Below are 18,592 nucleotides of genomic sequence, written 5' to 3' on the forward strand. Positions count from 1 at the left end.
AAGCTGGCATGCCTGCTGATTTCAAAATGTAATGGTATTGTGATGTAGAGGCTGAGACGACTTAGCCCGTATTTCATTCCGAGAATATTGGTGAACATGGCATCAGGTCATGTGAGCATGAAGTATGGTTTCCAGGTGTGTTCAAGTTTTCCTTTCTTTTCATAGAAACAGATTATGAACATCTGAATGTACTCGATAGCATTAGTCTTGGCTTTCAAATCCAATCACGGATTAAAAATATTGAAGTGATAAAAGAACAAAGTGGTAGTTGCCTTTCCGATCCTAGCATAGGGATTATCTCGTGCAACTTGACTTAGTTTCTTTTGGGTTTGTTTAGGAAAGAAAGAAAGAACTCCAAACATGGGGGCAAGTCCTTAGTCATGGCATAGTGATTCTAGCTCACCATTAGGATTATTGTACATATACGACTCAGCCATCATGTCCTTCTTTTCAATTCCATAATATATCTAGATCATTGCTTAAATTTTTACGTAGAATACCGTTTGCATTGTTTTGCTATGCTTTTGAATGCAGGGCCCAAACCATGCTGCTGTGACAGCTTGTGCTACTGGTGCACATTCTATAGGCGATGCCGCAAGGATGATTCAGTTTGGAGATGCAGATGTCATGGTGGCCGGTGGGACTGAGTCCAGCATTGATGCTTTATCCATTGCAGGATTCTGCAGGTAATTGATGCATTTTCGCACATTCACTGTCCGTATTGAAAAAACCCTACTCTACTAGACAATAAGACAAGTGTTACATGCTCTAGTGTCAAGCATGCTGCAAATTTCAACAAGTTATTCTTGAAGCAAGCATTTTGGATATAATGAAGCTGAGATTTATTGAACAGCTTGTTCTTTGGTTTTCCAGGTTAAGGGCTCTGACAACTAAGTACAATTCTTCCCCTCAAGAAGCTTCACGGCCTTTTGATTGTGACCGAGATGGTTTTGTGTGAGTCAAGTTCTTTATGGGTCGGGCAGAAAACCTCTATGGTGATCTTAATTCCCTCCTTTGCTATGGTTGCAGGATAGGGGAGGGTTCGGGCATTTTAGTATTAGAGGTGAGTTTTTAAGAATGAAGACATCTTTCTTATGTAAACTCTTCAGTTCTAATCTCTTGTTGTATTTACTCTAATATTGAATCTTTTTTCGCGATTTCCGGTTAAAATAAAAGGAGTTTGAGCATGCAAAAAGACGTGGTGCAAAAATTTATGCCGAGCTTTGTGGCTACGGAATGTCAGGTTCAAGTTCAGAGATGTTTTAAAATACAGAAGTCTGTTTTCTTATCTAGAAACCGGAGTTCCCTGATAATGAAATATCACTGATATTTAGGTGATGCACATCATATTACTCAACCTTCTGAAGATGGAAAGGGAGCCATTTTAGCTATGACTCGGGCTTTAAAACAGGTAGACTTCATATAATCATCTTTCATTGATCATCTCCGAGTTCAAATCTATAGTTTATGGAAACCTTCTGCGATTCTGTCGGAGAATTTTAATGATTCGGTCGTTTGTTCTTCGCTTCTGCAGTCTGGTTTGCGACCAAGCCAGGTTGATTACATAAACGCACATGCAACATCCACCCCACTTGGTAATAAGACAGACATGTTTGAGTTGGTTCTGGTCATGAGATTGAATCAATGATTCAGTTCAGTTGTATTGTTTCTACCTTTTGAATCTTGATGTTGCAGGAGATGCAGTGGAAGCCAAAGCTATCTTAACCCTTTTCTCTGAACATGCTACTTCAGGCACCTTGGCCTTCTCTTCCACAAAGGTAAAAAAGCCCCAGAGCTTTTCTACTCAAAACAATGTCAATGAAGAACTTGAAATTTGTGGGATACGCAAACGATTTTACGATATCTGTCCTATATAATGATGTTTCTAGGTAAACCCTTTTTCTAGTCTACTTGATTCCCTCGAGTTTTTTCTTCTCTTGACTGTAGGGAGCTACCGGGCATCTTCTTGGAGCAGCTGGAGCTGTTGAGGCCATTTTCAGCATCCTGGCCTTGCATTATGTAACCAAATCTTTCTTTCAATATCCTTTTTTCGATACTCGGGTTTAGGGTTCATCAATCGACGTTGCTTAAAACGTGCAGGGTGTTGCTCCTCCGACGCTGAACGTGAAGAAGCCTGATCCCTTGTTCGACGGGGCTTTCATGCCATTAACCGCTTCAAGAGAGATGCCCATTAAGACATCCATGTCAAACTCTTTCGGCTTTGGAGGGACAAATGCTTCTCTACTCTTCACTTCTGTCTAGAAGTTTGCAAACACACTGAGGTCATTGCAGGCTTGAATTGTTTTCATGGCGAAAATTTTGATCTAATATTTCTTCTGTTCCATCAAACTACACTCAACACCGAAACACCGACACCGTGGATTGCAACAAAATTGTAGCTTTGCGAAATTTTCCTGCCATTGAGAAGAGAAACATGATTATATATACACTGCAAGAGCCAAACTCTGGTGCTGGGTAATCTAATATGTTTGTTGATCAGGAAGAACAGATGATGATCCTCCGACAGCAAAAAGTGTCAGATGTTAGCTTTGTTGTAAGAGTGAGAACATGAACTATGATCAGACAAATCAGCTTGACATGTTCCACAAGCTGCAAATCTGTATACACAAACTTTATATGCTGTTCCTGTCTTCCTGAGTTTCTCTGCCGATGGGTTTCCAGTATTTGCTAGATTCTCTAAACGAATATATATATTGAAGCTTTCATGTAGCGTTCTAACCCAAGCAAAAAAACAAAAAAAAAGGAAGAAGAAGAAGAAGAAACAGAACTAAAAAAAGTACCTACTCTGTCCCTCAATCCATGAATACTCAGACCTGAGCCCTTCTATAAGAGGAACAACCTTCGTACCAAGTTACAGATAAAGATGTTACTACATGTCCCGACTCCATCTCTCGCTTTCACGAATATCTCGACCTGAACCCCTCTGTAAGAGCAACGACTTTCCCCGATACCTTTGACTGCAACTTCAGCGTAGCTTCACGAATTTCCTGCCATTGTAAGCAGCAGAAACAGATTGTCAGATAATATGCTATAAAGAGCCAAACTCTGATGGGTAATATTTTCATTGATCAGAAAGAACGGATGATGATTCTTTGACAAAGAAAATGCGAGAATTCAGCTTTTCGGTTTGAGTGAAAACATGAACTCGGATCTGAGAATCACCTCTATATGGTACCGCGAAGAGAAATGTGTTAATAATATAGCTTTGCTCCTTATCCACTTTGCATTCTCAACAAGCTGCAAAGTTTATTTACACAGAAACTTCTTAGAATGGAGTTCTAGTGTTTGATATCTCCGCAGAATTTAGAATATAACCTAAGGTACCACCTGAGATAAATGAGTATGCCCGTGTTTCTGGGCATGTTCAATGCTAAATCCTTCATCCAAGAACGTTGCCTGTCAAGTAAAATGTTAATAGAAGAAAATTCAAGCCAGAATGAATCCTCGTTATGGTGAATCAATAGGCAGAAAGTACCTCGGTTATAAGAATTTTCGCCCTCAAAGCATCAGCATTGCGAGGATCAAGCATATATTCTGCAGTTGTATCTCCGGTGAATGCAATCTCAGGGGATAATATAGTGTCCGTAATCTGTAAATTTCGAAGTTTTATGAACAATCCAACGGACTCGATGATAAATTCGTTCCAAACCTAATTGATGATGATTTGACTAAAACAACAAACCTCAACGCCAGATTTCTTTATCTTCTCTATTTGCTTGCCTTTGAGATGAGCATACTGCTTTTTCAGCTTCTTCCTAATTGAGTAAACCACGTATCCCTGATCAATGATTAGGCCATCCGTTATTCTAGATTGCTAGATACATAACAAAAGATTGAAAGACCGACATCTTAGGACAGACATTCATATGCAGAGTTCACAAAATCTTGGAAACACGGGAAATGATTACCTGGCTCGGTATTACATGGTTAGTTCTAAATGGTCTCACAACAATGTCATTCCGCAACTCGTAAGTGTCACCTGTAGCCATCGGACTCAGCATCTAAAGAGTTAAAGTTTTGATTCATTTGAAACTGGAGATTAAAGCTTTCTCTATATCCAATATCCATACCTATATCCAGTGGAATCAGTTCAAGGTTGAGCTCTACTTGACCCATGGACCTGTGAATTTCTATGAGGTTCTCCACATCCTCTAAAATGGATGGCGGCACGAAAACTTTAGGAGGCTCAAGATTGTACAAACCGCGACTAGCTACATACATTGGCAGTCCACCCTAAGAAAGTGGACACAGACAAGATCAGCTAACAAATACACAAGTGACGTCAGATTCAAAGTAGACAACCCCAACTTCACAGTAACCAGAAAAAAAAAATCTCATCTGGTACTGCTAAAAGCCCGGATTCGTTCAGAAAACGAACAGAATCAACACTTCAGGAAAATTTCCATCCAGAAAAACAAGAACGGAGAAAACTTTGGCCGGTTATCCAAGTGCCCACCAAACAATTTGCATCAACTTAGCCATATCTGATCCTTATCCCACCAAACAATCATAGAGCTCAGAGAGAGAGAGAGAGAGAGAGAGAGAGAGCCCACGATGTGGTCGAGATGGGCGTGAGTGATGAACAGGAACTTCTGCTGAATGGCGCGTGAAGGACACCTCCCGATGTCAAAGGCGCATTTGAGCTCGGGGACGATGACGCAGGTCTCTTGGCCTCCAATGGAAACGCCCTCTACTAAGTAACCCTCCAAGTCGACGCCTTTACGGTTCACCGCGGCTCGAGCCTTCCGATACTCCTCCTCCTCCTCGATGGCTCGGCTTATCGACGAGAAATACCCCGAGACTTTCGCCGTATTCACGGAATTGCCGCGCTGGGTCTGCACCTGATGGGCCAGTTGGTGAGTCACCGGCGGTACGACACGGTGAGGGGCAAAAGGGTAAAACGGAGAGGGCGTAATCGGAACGGAAAGTTGCATTTTTTTGCCGTTTTTTTTTTTGGGTTTATCGGATAAAGGGTTTTAAGAAAGGCTTGTGTCCGTACGGGTGGCATTTCGATAATTAATCTCAAAACCAAAGGGTATTTTCGGATACCCATCAAAGATTTATTTTGTTGTGAGCTAAGAGAAAAATCGACAGCCGCTTCTGCTATAAACATTCGTTCGATTTTGTCGAGGAGAGATTTGTGGATCCTATCGCTTCGAAGCTCGTCGTGATTTTTCCTTAATCTGTAGAATACGAAGTTGATCGCTTCTTAACGGTAAGATTCGCTCTCTATTGGGTTCTATCCATCTCATGCGTTTGATTGTCGATACATCGGTTTTACGATTAGGGTTTGCAGCCGTGGAATTAGGGTTGGGGGAGGTGGGGCTTGATCGATGATTGATCTTAATATCCGGAGTTGTTTGATCAGAAGCTTTTTGTTCAGATTTGATTTCCGATGGTCGATTGTGTTCTTTTTTCATTGATTAAGGCGAATATTGTTTTCTGACTCATCACATAGCAGGCGATTCGCCTGAAAGTCTTGAGCTTTCTTACGAAGTTTGGTAACGTGATTCTTAGAATTTGGTTTGGTCTCGTGATCTGAATCCCTAAATGCGAGTACCTCCGTTTGTACACCAACATTGTTGTTATTATTTGAGGAATTGCTTGCTTAGGTGTTACCTCTTGTATTGTATGGTATTGATCCGTACCATCTTAATACCTTGCCTTTTCGTTCAAAACTAGGCCTGATGTTCCAAGGAAGCTAACAATTTTTTTAAAAAAACAAATATATGTGAGGATCTGATATGTATATTCAAACACTGGTATATTCTTTTGAGTCATATCGGAAGGGAAATTTGGACGTTAAATGATATAACGTACATATGAAACTTGACATTCTTCGCTTACAATATAGACCTGCTCTAGTTGTTTTGTTTGCAAATTTAGGCCACAATTGAGGACTGAAAATTGGTTACCGTTTGAACAAACACAGAAACCATGCCGAAGAACAAGGGAAAGGGAGGAAAGAACAGGAAGAGAGGAAAGAATGAAGCAGACGATGAAAAGCGTGAGCTGGTGTTCAAGGAAGATGGGCAGGAATATGCACAAGTTCTTCGCATGCTTGGTAATGGTCGATGTGAAGCGATGTGCATCGATGGTGTAAAACGTCTCTGCCATATCCGTGGTAAGATGCACAAGAAGGTGTGGATTGCAGCTGGTGACATCATACTTGTTGGGCTGAGGGATTACCAGGATGACAAAGCTGATGTCATCCTCAAGTACATGTCTGATGAGGCTAGGCTCCTGAAGGCATATGGTGAGCTTCCGGACAATACCCGTCTCAATGAAGGAATCGTTGGAGATCTCGATGAAGATGATGATGCCGCAGCTGATGACTACGTCGAGTTTGAGGACGAAGATATCGATAGGATCTAAGCCAAGATCGATTGACTTGTCCCGGCTTGTATTTTCCAATTTGAGAGTTTATCTTTTGAGCGATCACAGTGTCGTGTTATAACATTTGAGTGTCAACATACTGCACCGTTTATGTATTTTGGGATTTCATTGTTATTTTCCAGTTTTCATATCCCTAGTACTTATTTTCAGGTGTTCTTGTTCCTTCAATTCCATTGGCTTCATGGTCACAGGTGCAACTTCATAGCAAATCTGATTTCCAAATGATTTACACAAAATTATTTGCAGGTTTGAGGTCACAAACTACAAGAAACAGAGGTTATTTGATGGGAAAGATCTACAGGTAATGGTGAATCTCATCTGCGGCTGTTTAGTTGAAGTTTATTTGCATTGATTTCCCTTTTGCAGCCGATGGTGTGCTCTTGGATTTCTTGGCTCTCTGTGTCTCTCTTTGCAGATCCTTCTTTGTTGCCTGAAGCTGCGACTGCAAAAGAAAACAACTTTTAATGACTTGTGAAAGATGACAACTTTCAAGCATTTCAAGGTGTTGTTACCTTGACATATTCTCTGTGGATTTGGTAACTTGGCCCAGATTTACGCTTCGATATGTTTCTTGTTGCCTTAAGACTATTCTTTCCCAGCCTCAAGTCTTCATTATCTTCTCCTAGTGCCTCGGATATGCTTTCCAGTTGAAGAGGCACATCATTGGATGCACAGCTCTCCAGTTCACCAGCCACTCCAAAAGGTCTCTTCTTCATTACAAGTATTTGATTTCTGGTTATCGCTTCTGTCTGATTGTGTGTTAGGCCTTGCTCAACTGAAATGCTCTCTGGCACACGGGTCGCCATCCAGCGTTCTAGCCAGCTCCAACCAATGTTGGGATCAACCTCGTTGCGTTCTATTTGCTTTTTCTTTGAGCAAATTCTTAGCTTTACAGGAATTTTTTTTATCACCGTTAAAAATGCTTTCTTTTGGATCTTGTAGAACTCTTTCAAAGATGAAGTTCTTAAGTTTGTGTTACCTGTTGTGAAAATGCATAAGCCAGTGCTCTCTCCCTTCGTGTCATTGCTTCGATTCTATTCTGAATCCTCATTTTCGACATCTTGCTGCTCATGGTACTATCATCCCAGTCTTCCTGTCACATGGTGCGTTATCTTTTTACTTATTGTAAATTCCCTTTCCATGCACCATATATGTGAAAAGCTTGAAATTGCTGTTTTTTTTTACCTTTATCTTCAAAACCTGTGTTTTGGTTTTCTGCCTTGTTCTCTGATTTGCAGATACTCTCACCTGAGCGAAAGAGAATGCTTTCACGGATTGATCTGTTTGAACTTCCAGTGATGTCCCCATTGATTCTTTGCTTGGAGAATCAGCACTTGCGAATCTCTCCTCCTTAGTCAACGTCGAAAAAACGTCTCTGTCTCGACGTGTAGCCTGAACACAGCCTGTATAAAAGAAGTGGACATAACGGGACAAAACAACAATTGTATGGCACAAGATCACAGGCCACTAACCAGGTAATGTCTGAACGCTGTCTGAATTATGATTGCGGCATCTTCTTCACGGAACAACTTGGAGATTGGAGTCTGATGCTTCTTTGGTATGTGAGTCTCTGTTGCTTCACTTTGGTTATCTTCTCTCTCGGCGATATGTTTCTTCACAGGAACAACATTACATCCGAAAGACACATCTTCCTGTAGAGGTTGTGTAACTGTTTCTTCTGAGCTCTTAACTGAAGCAGAGTCCTCATCGGCGGGAACCGAATTCAAAGTTTTAACTGAAGCTGAATCCTCGAGAGCAAGAACTGAATCCAATGGTGGAGACATTGTCGAAACGGTATCGAAACGCTTGGATTCATCCACGGCAAGAACAGAATTGAATTCATCTCCGCACAGGTACGATCTAACTGAGCTCCATCTCTTCTTCTCTCCTACATTGCTTCTTCCCTGACACATTCGGAATCGAAGTTCATCATTTTCTGTGCTTAAAAAAAACAGAAAATTGACAGAGACGAACATACATTGTGTTCATGAACTCCGAATGATCTGCTTCTTGAAAAAATGCTCCTCACTAGGCCTCCTGTGACACCCATCTAGGTTTGGCTTATTCTTTTGTTTCTTATGAAAGAGGAAATTTTGTGGAATTGGGTGTTCCTTATACCATCAGGGGAGCCAAACCCAGATGCTGGATTGTGGAAATACTTTGGAAAATTCGCATAATGGAGAAGACATGCAAGGAGATTGATTGATTATATAAGAGGTGGTGGACACTAGTGTGCATTATTTTAAGAATCAGCACCACATGGTCACTGACCTCTCTAGAGAGAAGAGTACATGCAAAAGAGTAGCAAGAGAGAACTTTGTTTTTTTTTATAAAAAAAAAAGTGAAGAGAGAGGGAGAGGGAGTAGTGTAACAGAGTTATGATTGTGATTCAGAAGGGAAAAAGCAGATTGGAAGGAGGAAAACTGGTGTTAGCTTATTTTAGGAGAGAATTGGATGCTTTTTGATCAAGAGTAGTAAAGCGCACATGGACAAAAGTGGATTGGTTCTTTCTTCTCCTCTCTTTCCAAAGTGTTGATTGTTTGCTTGTCACTGCAGCAAAGCCAAGCTTTCTCCTCTTTAGCCTTTCTTTCTTTCTTTATTTCTTTTGCTTTCCACTGCTTCTGCTTCTTCATTTTTTTTTCACTTTTCCTGGTTGTCTCAGTCCAATTATTATCAGTGCACACAACATTTGTTGAATGTTGATTCATGGCAATGGTGGTATTCACATTTCATCTGGCATTTGCAAATACCACATATATGTATATATATATATATATGGAAAAGATGGATATGAAAAAGGCATACAACTTGAACAATCTGATGATGATGATGATGATGATGATGAAAGGGTGCTTTGATTTCTTCATTTTGGTGGGGGTTTTTTCTGACAATCAAGGCAAGCTTTTGAGTTTAACATTCGAGTTTTGAACTCAGTTCGATGAGAGAGAGAGAGTGAGCCGCAAAGTAACGTGCTTTGCTACAGCAACGAACGGTGAGGCGAGGCGAGAATGAACCGAAATCGCCTCCTCACCCTTTCGCCATCGATTTGAGAACTGCCCAGTTCGAGAATCTGATTTTTTTCTAATCGAAAATTTAGCTCCAAAGGCCGATATTTCTAGGTGGTTTAGACCGGACTTCGGATCTAAATTGACACCTTAACATGGATAATTGGACGACCAAATCTGAACAAACCCGTATGAATACCCGCACCTAGGCCTAACCCAAAACCAGTATCCTTCCTTTATTTCTCCGAGTCCACGGCCCACCAGAATGGATTGCCGCTCCTTATCAGTTAAAAACGGTGAAACAATGAAGTACAGATTATAAAACAAACATATCATGACGTGTGTGATATTGTATATGTTCATTCGTTCATATACATTATGATGCCAATATTGTAAATCTAAATTTAGGATTATAATATCAAAATATATCAAATCGGAAATTTAAATTTAGTTTTATTTTCAAATTTTTAGATTTTATTACTTTTTGCTATATCAAAATTTTAAGAATAAAATTATTATTTTAATAATAAATGTAAACTTGACATGTTTAAAATTTAGATAAATAATCACTTTTATTTTGTCTCAATTTAAACTATATACTTATTTTTTATCCAAAAAAACTTTGTACAATTAGATTATCTCTAAAAAATTTCTATACTTTATATAACAATTTAATTCCTATACTCATTTTTGTCCTAAAAAACCCTGTAAAATTAGATTATCTCCGAAAAATTCTTGTACTTTGCATATATATAGACAAAATAACACCGTATAATAAAAAGGAAAAAATAAAAGTGAAAAAATCGACAAATAGTTATACATAATATATCGCAAAAACTAATCCTACGTATAATAAAAAGGAAAAAACTCATAAAAATACCCAAACTTGTAGTTTGGTGGAAAAATAATTTATATACTTTTTAGTGTGTCTAATTATTTCTAAACTTGAAAAAAATGATTTAATAATTCTTAAAGTTTTTTAAAAGTGTCATATTGATCCTTAACATAAGTTTACCAAAATAATATTGTTACAAATTTATATATGGCGTTGAAATGTCAAGATATGTCATAATTGTATACTATGTATGTAGAACCAGATTTAATAAAATCGGTTTAATAAAATCGGTTCGAAATAATAATAAATTCGGTACAATAAAATCGGTTCGAAATAATAATAAAACTGATTTAATAAAATTGGTTCGAGAGAGAGGGGATGTGATGACGATACATGATATGATATATATGTGTGAACACATGCGATTGTGTACGAGTTTATTAAATCCGGTTCGAACGGATTTTGTTAAACCGAGTTTATTAAATTCGGTTATGCATATATAGTATAAAATTCTGACGTGTCTTGACATCTCACGTACTATGTAGGATTCTATAACAATATTATTTTGGTCAACTTACGTTAAGGATCAATATGAAACTTTTAAATAACTTTAGAAATTATTAAATCACTTATTTCAAATTTAGGAATGATTATATACTAAAAAGTATAGAAATTATTTTTCCACCAAATTGCAAATTTGAAAATTTTTAAGAGTTTTTTCCTAATAAAAACTATCATCATCGACCGTTGCATATTATTGTCATCTAAATCATATACTTATTCTGCAAAAATATTATCTCCAAAAAATTCATATACTTTACATATTATGACCATTTAAATCAGGTATTTATTTTTTGTCCTAAAAAATGTGTACAATTAGATTTTCTCTAAAAACACTTTGCATATTAAGGTTAAAATAACATCGTCAAATTTTTTTTTGACAAATGGACATAAATAAATCATATGTAAAAAAATAATCTTACAGGTATTAAAATATAATATAGTTACATAAATCCTACGTGATACATTCACATTGATATGACATACTTTAGATTTAATTGACTCTTTATTAGTTATCTCACTATGATAACACATTCTTACTGTCTCATTCAATTTGAGATATAAGACCATGCATAAGGTTGTCATGGATCAATTTTCATCTATAAGAGTAGATATTTTAGTATTAAATTTCTGGTTTAATTAATTTAATATAAATAGAGTTGGATTAAATAGATTGAAATAATTATCCAATGTGTCGATGACAATCATTTTTATTATATTTATAATTAGTTTTTGCGATATATTATGTATGACCATTTGTCGATTTTTATGACGGTGTTATTTTGGTTCATATTTGTAAAGTACGAGTTTGGAGATAATTTAATTGTATAGGATGTTTTAGAATAAAAAATGAATATAAGATTTTAAATTGACATAATATGCAAAGTATAAGAATTTTTTGAAGAGAATCTAATTATACAGATTTTTAGGATAAAAAATATATACAAGATTTAAATTGAGACAAAATACAAGGTTTTTTTTATTTATTCTAATTTTTATTATATCAAAATTTTAAGAATAAAGTTATTATATTAAGAAACTACGTATTAAATATGAAATATTTATATGCAATATAGTATATTATTTAAATGATATAATTTTAAGAATAAAGTTATTATATTAAGAAACTACCCACGAAATATGAAATATTTATATTCAATATAGTATATTATTTATTTTAATGATATAATTTTAAGAATAAAATTATTATATTAAGAAACTACCAACAAAATATGAAATATTTATATCTAATATAGTATATCATTTATTTTAATGATATAATTTTAAGAATAAAATTATTATATTAAGAAACTACCTACGAAATACGAAATATTTATATCCAATATAGTATATTATTTTAATCGGTACATTGTTTTCAAAAAAATGTTGGCATTTTTTCGCAAATTATTCGATCATTTTTACTAAAAAAAATATTATATATATATATATAATAAATCCTGACATTTGTCTGAATATTGTTTTAGGTTTTTTCTCTTCCTTCACCGACAAATTCGTCGATCTCTCTTCTTGACGTGATTCGCCTCTGATTCCATACATAATCTTACTTCAATCCAATCTAATTCTTCGGAATTTTACCGAGCAATTTGTTCTTCTGATTTGCAATGTATGCTCTGAAAGACAAAGTATCGGCGAAGCTGTCGAATCTTTTCGGTGATTCCCCGAAGCAATCTTCCTCTCCCCGCTTCGGTGTCTCCAATTCTCCCAAGGTAGTTTCTTAGTTTTGTTTCAGAATTGGTAAAATTTTGAGCTTGATTTTGCTTTTAGGTTTTGTTTCCCGCATGAACGGTTCCAATTCTCTTGCAAAATCATGTTTTTTTTGCTCCACGCGTTGTTTTTTTTTTTGCCCTTTCTATCTTGTGGGTTTCGATCTCTTTCGTAGTTGGATTCGAAATTTACTGTTTCTTTTGAACTTTTCATCGATTTTTGCTTTTTGTTTAGCTGCGTTTCTGATCATCGGAAACTTGTAACATTGCATTTTCTATGTCGTTTTTTCTAAGCATGTGTCTTGTTGTTCGTTGAGAGCTTTGCTTTTGTGTTATTACAGCTTCTTTGGTACCATGTTCATGTTGTTTTATCGTTTGTTGTTTCTCTCGGTTCTTACTCGAAACTGTTCATGTGAGTTCCAAATTGTCCGTCTACGGACAGCTAGAATGATCAGTTTTCGCCGATATTAGTTGTCAGAGATTCATGCATCTTCGTGGTTGTATATGTCTGAAGATTATGGTATATAGAGTCTGGTTTCTGCCATTACCCGTTAGAATCGAATTCCCTTTCCATAGGAAAGATTGACAAGCTAAAACATGTTTATGCTTAGTTCACCAAAATGTGTAAAACTTGTTGTTTTGCATAGATTGATCCACATGAGAAAATGCGTTGAGAAATGAGTTTGGATAATGCGGAAATGTTTAGGAAGAATCCGTTTGTGATATACATGAGGCTGTATCGCCGATTTGGTAAAAAGAGTGAAGTTTTGTGTTTGTGTGTGAAGTACATGGACGTATGATATATCTTTCGTTTATTCTATTGGATATTCTACTCTCCGCCGTTTTATGTCATGGAGCTTTTGAATGTGTAGGCCAGGCTGAATTCTAGTGCGGAAAAAGCATTGCCTTCATATTTCTCTTTTTCTAGTCTTCGATCTAGAAATGAGAGTTCTGAATTGTGTCCACCACTCCCCATTAAACATAACAGCTATGATTTCGGAAAGAATGGTGGGCTTGGTAATGGTGATCAGCAAAAGACATATCAAGTCCAAACCTCGAATGGTGAAGACAGGAAAACAGTTGACAATGGGGATATTGAGTTAGGTGCTTCTGCGAGAAGCAACAATGGTACTGGTTCTTTTCGGGATTTTGTCAGCCATTGTACTCCTGTGAAAGAGATGCCTGATCTTACAGATGAGACTGCTTTTATTTCTGCCGACTTGTATGAATTTTTGGAGGCAAGTCTTCCGAACATCGTCAAAGGATGCAAATGGGTCTTGTTATACAGGTAAGTTTACTGAAACTAGTATTGATGATGATGGTAGCTTTGCCTTCTCGCACTTCTCATTTCGGTATTGGCTTCCTCGGATGAAGGGCAGTACGTTGAAACATGGCATATCACTCCGCACGCTTTTACGCAGAAGTGCAGAGCTTCCTGGCCCTTGTCTGCTGGTTTGTTGACTACTATTATCTTATAAGCTTTGTTACCAGATAATTCTGAAAAAGGCCACGGCAGAAACCGAGTTGTGGTTATTGAATATGGTGCAGGTTGCTGGAGACAAGACGGGTGCAGTTTTTGGCGGTTTATTGGAAGGCCCTTTGAGGCCTACACCTAAGAGGAAATATCAGGTGGATTAAAGCTTGGATATTAGTTATTATTTTAGTCTCTCTGTTAGCAGAGAAGAGATTATTTCCTTATGCAATACCTTATTTTTTTGTTCCATGAAACATATCATCTTATTTATAACATGTTGCTTTGGTGATAGGGGACAAACCAGACATTTTTGTTCACGACCATTTACGGTAACCCGTGCGTATTTAGGCCAACTGGTAAGAATTTGGAGACTCTTTTCTTTCCTCTATCTCAAACCGTGGTATTCAATTCCATCCACTCAAATGATCAGCTCGAGAGTCACATGTTTAGGGGAAAGTAGAGAAACATAGTTATATAAATTTGATGATTGAAGGGCCAAATATCTTGTGATGAACCAATGTTTGAGACATGATAGATCGAGCTTCAAGTACGTGCTTATGAAATTTTTTTCCGCAGGAGCAAACCGGTATTACTGGATGTGCTTGAACGAGTTTTTAGCGTTTGGCGGCGGTGGAAACTTTGCATTGTGGTTAGATGAAGATCTGTAAGTAACATTAACATTACTTTTTGTATTCCATTTCTAAAGTTTCCACCTTTATCACATTTTGTAATGTAAAAATACTGAAACTTAGCTTTTCTGCTCGAAAAATTTATAAAAGGTTGAAGGGTACGAGTGGATCATGTGAGACGTTCGGGAACGAATGCTTAGCCAGCAGCGGAGAGTTTGAACTAAAGAACGTCGAGGTGAGATTCCCGAGCTTTCGATCTCGTGTCCTTGTTACAGAACCTCTGTCTTGGAACAGCAAGTGTTGTTTGTTATCCGGTTTTGTTCATGTTGTCGGAATATGAAATATGCAGCTCTGGGGATTTGCTCATGCGTCAAGGTACCACCTATCTTCAAGATCTTAAAAGACCCTTTGAAGAAATATCTTTTTTTTTTTAATATGATGGCTGATTTGTTACTGTTTTAAAAAAAATTAATTTGATCTCTTGAAACTGTGGAGGAAAAAAGGCATTTCATTTTGATATTGTGTGTTTTTGAGAATGCTAACCTGTATTTTTTACTAACGGTGGAAATATTTTTAAAAAAATAATAATAATAAGTTTAGTTACAGCTTTCATCCTTTTTTTTGTTGTAAAGCTACAGTCTTTTTCCATATACTCAAACTAGATTTTGGCAATAACTGGTTATTATGAATGTATTTTCCAATATGTATTTTATATAAATGTGTGTGCGTGTGTGTATATATTCAAATCAATTTTTTTGCTTGTTATCCTTTTATCTCATGTTTTTACCAAAAAAAAGTTGGGTTGAAATGGAAAACAATTATACGTTATGGAAAAATTAATATGAATAGGTTATGAATCGAATTATATTTCAAAACTGATTATAAAGCTGATAAAAAAAATGAGCATAAAAATCTACTTTCAACCGAATATAATAAAAAAATTTGAAACGAAACCAAAACTCTAAACGAATTGAATAAATTTTAAATGAATTGGAGATCGATATGCTATATATATATATATATATATATATAGATAGATGAATGGAAATAAAATTGAAATTCTAAATATCCACTTCGAACTAACCAAATCGTTAAAAAATTATTGATGAAATTGATGTATTCTGATGCATCATGAAAGGCATGAAACTGAATTGTTTTCTGCCCTAAAATAACCAAAGTTATAATCTTTTCCGTCACATTTCTTATATGTTACTTTAAATATTTAAGAATCTCTTGTAATATTTTTTGTCGAAATTCCATTGATATTATGCATGGAAATTATTTAATTAGCTTTTTTCATCACAATCATCGTTTGTATTGACAAAACACTAATTTTCAGAAAGTTTAAAATTGATAAATAGATTAAAAATATTTTAAATAGTGTGATAAATGCAAAATTTGTATTACTATTTTATAGAATTTATCTGTTTATTTATATTTATCGTCGACCAAATTAATATAAGAAAAAGAAATAAATACTGTGGAACCCTTATAAACCCTCGACCCTTTTGTCCCAAAGAACCAGAGATCTCAGTTTGGTCTCTTTCCTCATCGAAACAGCGACAATACATCGAAGAACACACACTACAATGGCTACGGAGGATGCGATCGATACGCCGGAGGCGGCGCCGGTTCCGGAGGTCGAGGTTGCGGCGGAGAAGCAGCCGCACAAGCTCGAGAGGAAGTGGAGTTTCTGGTACGACAACCAATCCAAGCCCAAGCAGGGAGCGGCTTGGGGATCTACCCTTCGCAAGGTTTATACCTTCGACACCGTCGAAGAGTTCTGGAGGTAACTTTGTCGCTGTTTGTTGTCCCTGTTCGTTGATCGGAATCTCTGTCCGCGAATCGGGTTTCGTCCGCTTGATTGATCTTGTCTGATTGGAATCTCTGTCTGATGTTCTTGACTGATTTGTACGGACCTCCCGCTTTGAATGATGTTATAGCTGTGAGAATCGCTGAATCTTTCCAGTTCGGTTGATTATAAGACTAAACCCTCTTTCGGTTGGCATTGTTGTCCATGATTTAGCATTAGGATCTGACGTAAAACATCCAAAAGTACAAATCTTTTCAATCATTGTTTGCTAATTCCTTTCAATTCGTATGTTTTTGGGTATTTGATGGTTTTTGGTGTTGTTAAAGTTTCGAGATTTTCTGAAAATTCTTGTAGTTTGATCTCACTGATCTATGTCAGTGACATTTGTTATTTGGGATTCAGCTCTACAATCCAAATATACGATATTTAGCTATGACTATGAGCTAATTCCTTTCGGATGATTTTCCCGCAGTTTGCACGATAGCATATTCAAGCCGGGCAGATTGATAGCAAACGCTGACTTTCACTTGTTTAAGGCCGGTATCGAACCAAAATGGGAAGATCCCGAGTGTGCAAACGGAGGAAAGTGGACATGGACTGTTTCCACCACTAGGAAGTCAACCCTAGACGATATGTGGCTCGAAACTGTATCCCTTTTTCCAACCCTTCTCCTTTCTCGATGCTTTTGAACTTGCACTTTCTGCCACTGTTCTTGGCATCCGATGAATACTTACTTTCTCTCGTGATTGGCAGTTGATGGCTTTGATTGGAGAGCAACTCGATGAGTCGGATGAGATTTGCGGTGTGGTTGCTAGTGTTCGTCAAAGGCAAGACAAATTATCCTTGTGGACAAAGACAGCAACTAATGAAGCTGCTCAGGTAATTAAGATTTTGTGTTTTCTTTCTCAGCCTAGGTATTTGTCATAATATCCTTTGATTCAGTTTTGATTATGAGTATCTTGCTTTTGGTATGTCCAGCAGTAAACCAGTTATTTACTAAAATTTGTTTTGTTCTCACGTGCCTTTGTATGTATGCTCATAGCGTAAGTTTGTTGATTTAGTTATTCCTGTTGACCGGAAGAAGTGATGAGACGGTGAGTGTTCCACACTGTGATTCTCATGTTGTATGTTACAAGAAAGTTGGCCTGACTAAATTTTATGGATATAGGTTTCCATGATTGAATCATATCTCCGGGCAAATAAGATGTTTGTTGACTACAATGAGGTATATCCTGCTGTCCGTGGATCTACAATACAATAATAAAATTGCACACGCAATCACGATAAGTCTCGGAGTATGTTTAAGAAATTCACAATAAGGCAGTTAACTTTGCTGTTGGCTTGTATTTAGAACTTGTATGTCATCATACTGAACTGGTTTTGACTCAATGATGTATCTTATGTATTAGAGTTCTTAGCTGTATTTGGGCCATGAGGGCTATACCGATTTTGATTGCTAGTACTTGAGGCAACAAAAAGATGCAATCTTTACTGGAATATGAAACTTGAGGATATGATCCGCTAGGTTGAGCATGAGGCTAGAAATTAGAGATTTAGCTTACATTATGAGATGGCATTTTAATGGATAGCTATACTAAGTCGAGGCCATCTCCAGAGAAGGATGCTGATTATTTTCCTTTCATTTTTTTCTTGCTGATGCAAATTGTCATATGTCATACACAGATGAGCATTGGGAAGAAGTGGAAGGAGATACTCAATGTCACTGACAAGATTACTTACAGCTACCATGTAAATTTTTCATTTGATCTGAAACGTTCTTCTTTGTTGATCTTGCCCTTTCCGTGTGGCTTATCTGTCTTTCGTCTCATTCTTGGTCCGAATTCAGGATGATTCTAGAAAGGATAGATCGGTAAGAGGTCGGTACACTGTTTGAAAGCTCGGTGGTTGGTTGCACACTGTACTTCATCCGTGCAAGATCTGAGGCTATATACACTCGAGGAAGACATACATACAACCTTTTTCATGCCTTGTCTGTTCAAGAACCAAATACCTGAAGACGTTTTTTTTTATCCGGAAGTTGTTTTTGTTGTATAACTCTACAGTATTGGTCCCTTTTGATGAGAACCTTTCCAGTGATGAATCGTTATAAAAGGCAGCGTTTTTCGTTTTTTGT

At 37.0% G+C, this 18,592-nt stretch overlaps 6 protein-coding genes and 1 long non-coding RNA gene across 11 annotated transcripts in view; 5 read left to right on the forward strand and 2 right to left on the reverse strand.

Moving 5' to 3' along the window:
• Positions 1-2,655, forward strand: part of LOC104808867 (3-oxoacyl-[acyl-carrier-protein] synthase, mitochondrial) — a 4,320-nt gene extending 1,665 nt beyond the window's left edge. Inside the window, exons 5-14 of the mRNA XM_010534700.1 lie at positions 49-135; positions 535-686; positions 874-954; positions 1,030-1,063; positions 1,177-1,243; positions 1,335-1,411; positions 1,535-1,595; positions 1,696-1,778; positions 1,948-2,019; positions 2,101-2,655. Coding sequence (XP_010533002.1) covers positions 49-135; positions 535-686; positions 874-954; positions 1,030-1,063; positions 1,177-1,243; positions 1,335-1,411; positions 1,535-1,595; positions 1,696-1,778; positions 1,948-2,019; positions 2,101-2,262 — 876 coding nt within the window. The 3' untranslated portion in view covers positions 2,263-2,655. The remainder of the gene's footprint in view (positions 1-48; positions 136-534; positions 687-873; positions 955-1,029; positions 1,064-1,176; positions 1,244-1,334; positions 1,412-1,534; positions 1,596-1,695; positions 1,779-1,947; positions 2,020-2,100) is intronic.
• Positions 2,286-4,980, reverse strand: LOC104808866 (ribonuclease Z, chloroplastic). Of its 3 annotated transcripts, none has more exons than XR_771012.1 (9): positions 4,575-4,980; positions 4,092-4,254; positions 3,930-4,000; positions 3,704-3,799; positions 3,497-3,610; positions 3,349-3,417; positions 3,184-3,258; positions 2,806-3,008; positions 2,286-2,414 (listed from the first exon to the last, which is right to left on the reverse strand). XR_771012.1 is itself a non-coding variant. In XM_010534698.1 (8 exons), the coding sequence occupies exons 1-8, from the start codon at positions 4,953-4,955 to the stop codon at positions 2,919-2,921; spliced, it is 1,059 nt and encodes a 352-aa protein (XP_010533000.1). In that variant the 5' UTR covers positions 4,956-4,980; the 3' UTR covers positions 2,694-2,918. The 3 variants fall into 3 exon arrangements, 1 of the variants encoding a protein (XP_010533000.1); XR_771011.1 differs by having other exon boundaries at positions 2,802-3,008; XM_010534698.1 differs by lacking the exon at positions 2,286-2,414 and having other exon boundaries at positions 2,694-3,008.
• Positions 4,981-5,105: 125 nt separating this feature from the next.
• LOC104808868 (eukaryotic translation initiation factor 1A) lies at positions 5,106-6,547 on the forward strand. The gene is made up of 2 exons (XM_010534701.2): positions 5,106-5,236; positions 5,954-6,547. Exon 2 carries the CDS (start codon positions 5,959-5,961, stop codon positions 6,394-6,396), a length of 438 nt encoding a protein of 145 aa, XP_010533003.1. The 5' UTR covers positions 5,106-5,236; positions 5,954-5,958; the 3' UTR covers positions 6,397-6,547.
• A 62-nt stretch (positions 6,548-6,609) lies between these two features.
• Positions 6,610-8,542, reverse strand: LOC104808870 (protein IQ-DOMAIN 32). Of its 2 annotated transcripts, none has more exons than XM_019202037.1 (6): positions 8,396-8,542; positions 7,890-8,321; positions 7,603-7,809; positions 7,397-7,510; positions 6,930-7,304; positions 6,610-6,853 (listed from the first exon to the last, which is right to left on the reverse strand). In XM_019202037.1, the coding sequence occupies exons 1-6, from the start codon at positions 8,465-8,467 to the stop codon at positions 6,746-6,748; spliced, it is 1,308 nt and encodes a 435-aa protein (XP_019057582.1). In that variant the 5' UTR covers positions 8,468-8,542; the 3' UTR covers positions 6,610-6,745. The 2 variants fall into 2 exon arrangements, with proteins under 2 accessions (XP_019057582.1, XP_010533004.2); XM_010534702.2 differs by having other exon boundaries at positions 6,610-6,859.
• LOC104808869 lies at positions 8,179-9,144 on the forward strand. The gene is made up of 2 exons (XR_771013.1): positions 8,179-8,270; positions 8,542-9,144. It is a non-coding gene; the product is annotated as an uncharacterized LOC104808869 (long non-coding RNA).
• Positions 9,145-12,301: 3,157 nt separating this feature from the next.
• LOC104808871 (oxidation resistance protein 1) lies at positions 12,302-15,255 on the forward strand. 2 transcript variants are annotated; one of them, XM_010534704.1, is made up of 8 exons: positions 12,302-12,545; positions 13,415-13,830; positions 13,922-13,994; positions 14,091-14,171; positions 14,309-14,372; positions 14,593-14,680; positions 14,796-14,880; positions 14,995-15,255. In XM_010534704.1, the coding sequence occupies exons 1-8, from the start codon at positions 12,441-12,443 to the stop codon at positions 15,043-15,045; spliced, it is 963 nt and encodes a 320-aa protein (XP_010533006.1). In that variant the 5' UTR covers positions 12,302-12,440; the 3' UTR covers positions 15,046-15,255. The 2 variants fall into 2 exon arrangements, with proteins under 2 accessions (XP_010533006.1, XP_010533005.1); XM_010534703.1 differs by lacking the exon at positions 14,995-15,255 and having other exon boundaries at positions 14,796-14,988.
• An 892-nt stretch (positions 15,256-16,147) lies between these two features.
• On the forward strand, positions 16,148-18,586 carry LOC104808876 (eukaryotic translation initiation factor). Its single transcript, XM_010534710.2, has 5 exons — positions 16,148-16,434; positions 16,931-17,105; positions 17,212-17,337; positions 18,142-18,207; positions 18,305-18,586. The coding sequence occupies exons 1-5, from the start codon at positions 16,235-16,237 to the stop codon at positions 18,350-18,352; spliced, it is 615 nt and encodes a 204-aa protein (XP_010533012.1). The 5' UTR covers positions 16,148-16,234; the 3' UTR covers positions 18,353-18,586.
• Positions 18,587-18,592: the final 6 nt, after the last annotated feature.

This window comes from Tarenaya hassleriana, unplaced genomic scaffold (genome assembly GCF_000463585.1).
Source record: "Tarenaya hassleriana unplaced genomic scaffold, ASM46358v1 Cleome15, whole genome shotgun sequence".
In the NCBI taxonomy this organism is placed as follows: Eukaryota; Viridiplantae; Streptophyta; class Magnoliopsida; order Brassicales; family Cleomaceae; genus Tarenaya; species Tarenaya hassleriana.

Coding starts and splice junctions, on each gene's coding strand:
- LOC104808866 (XM_010534698.1), bottom strand. CDS start 4,955: ATGCAACTTTCCGTTCCGATTACGCCCTCTCCGTTTTACCCTTTTGCC. Junction 4,255..4,574: donor ACGCCCATCTCGACCACATC/GTGGGCTCTCTC, acceptor CCACTTTCTTAG/GGTGGACTGCCAATGTATGT. Junction 3,009..3,183: donor CTTCGCGGTACCATATAGAG/GTGATTCTCAGA, acceptor TTACAATGGCAG/GAAATTCGTGAAGCTACGCT.
- LOC104808868 (XM_010534701.2), top strand. CDS start 5,959: ATGCCGAAGAACAAGGGAAAGGGAGGAAAGAACAGGAAGAGAGGAAAG.
- LOC104808870 (XM_010534702.2), bottom strand. CDS start 8,467: ATGGGTGTCACAGGAGGCCTAGTGAGGAGCATTTTTTCAAGAAGCAGA. Junction 7,810..7,889: donor CAGCGTTCAGACATTACCTG/GTTAGTGGCCTG, acceptor GGCTGTGTTCAG/GCTACACGTCGAGACAGAGA. Junction 7,305..7,396: donor CTTATGCATTTTCACAACAG/GTAACACAAACT, acceptor ATTCCTGTAAAG/CTAAGAATTTGCTCAAAGAA.
- LOC104808871 (XM_010534703.1), top strand. CDS start 12,441: ATGTATGCTCTGAAAGACAAAGTATCGGCGAAGCTGTCGAATCTTTTC. Junction 14,373..14,592: donor GTGCGTATTTAGGCCAACTG/GTAAGAATTTGG, acceptor TTTTTTCCGCAG/GAGCAAACCGGTATTACTGG. Junction 14,681..14,795: donor TTGTGGTTAGATGAAGATCT/GTAAGTAACATT, acceptor AATTTATAAAAG/GTTGAAGGGTACGAGTGGAT.
- LOC104808876 (XM_010534710.2), top strand. CDS start 16,235: ATGGCTACGGAGGATGCGATCGATACGCCGGAGGCGGCGCCGGTTCCG. Junction 16,435..16,930: donor ACCGTCGAAGAGTTCTGGAG/GTAACTTTGTCG, acceptor ATTTTCCCGCAG/TTTGCACGATAGCATATTCA. Junction 18,208..18,304: donor AGATTACTTACAGCTACCAT/GTAAATTTTTCA, acceptor GTCCGAATTCAG/GATGATTCTAGAAAGGATAG.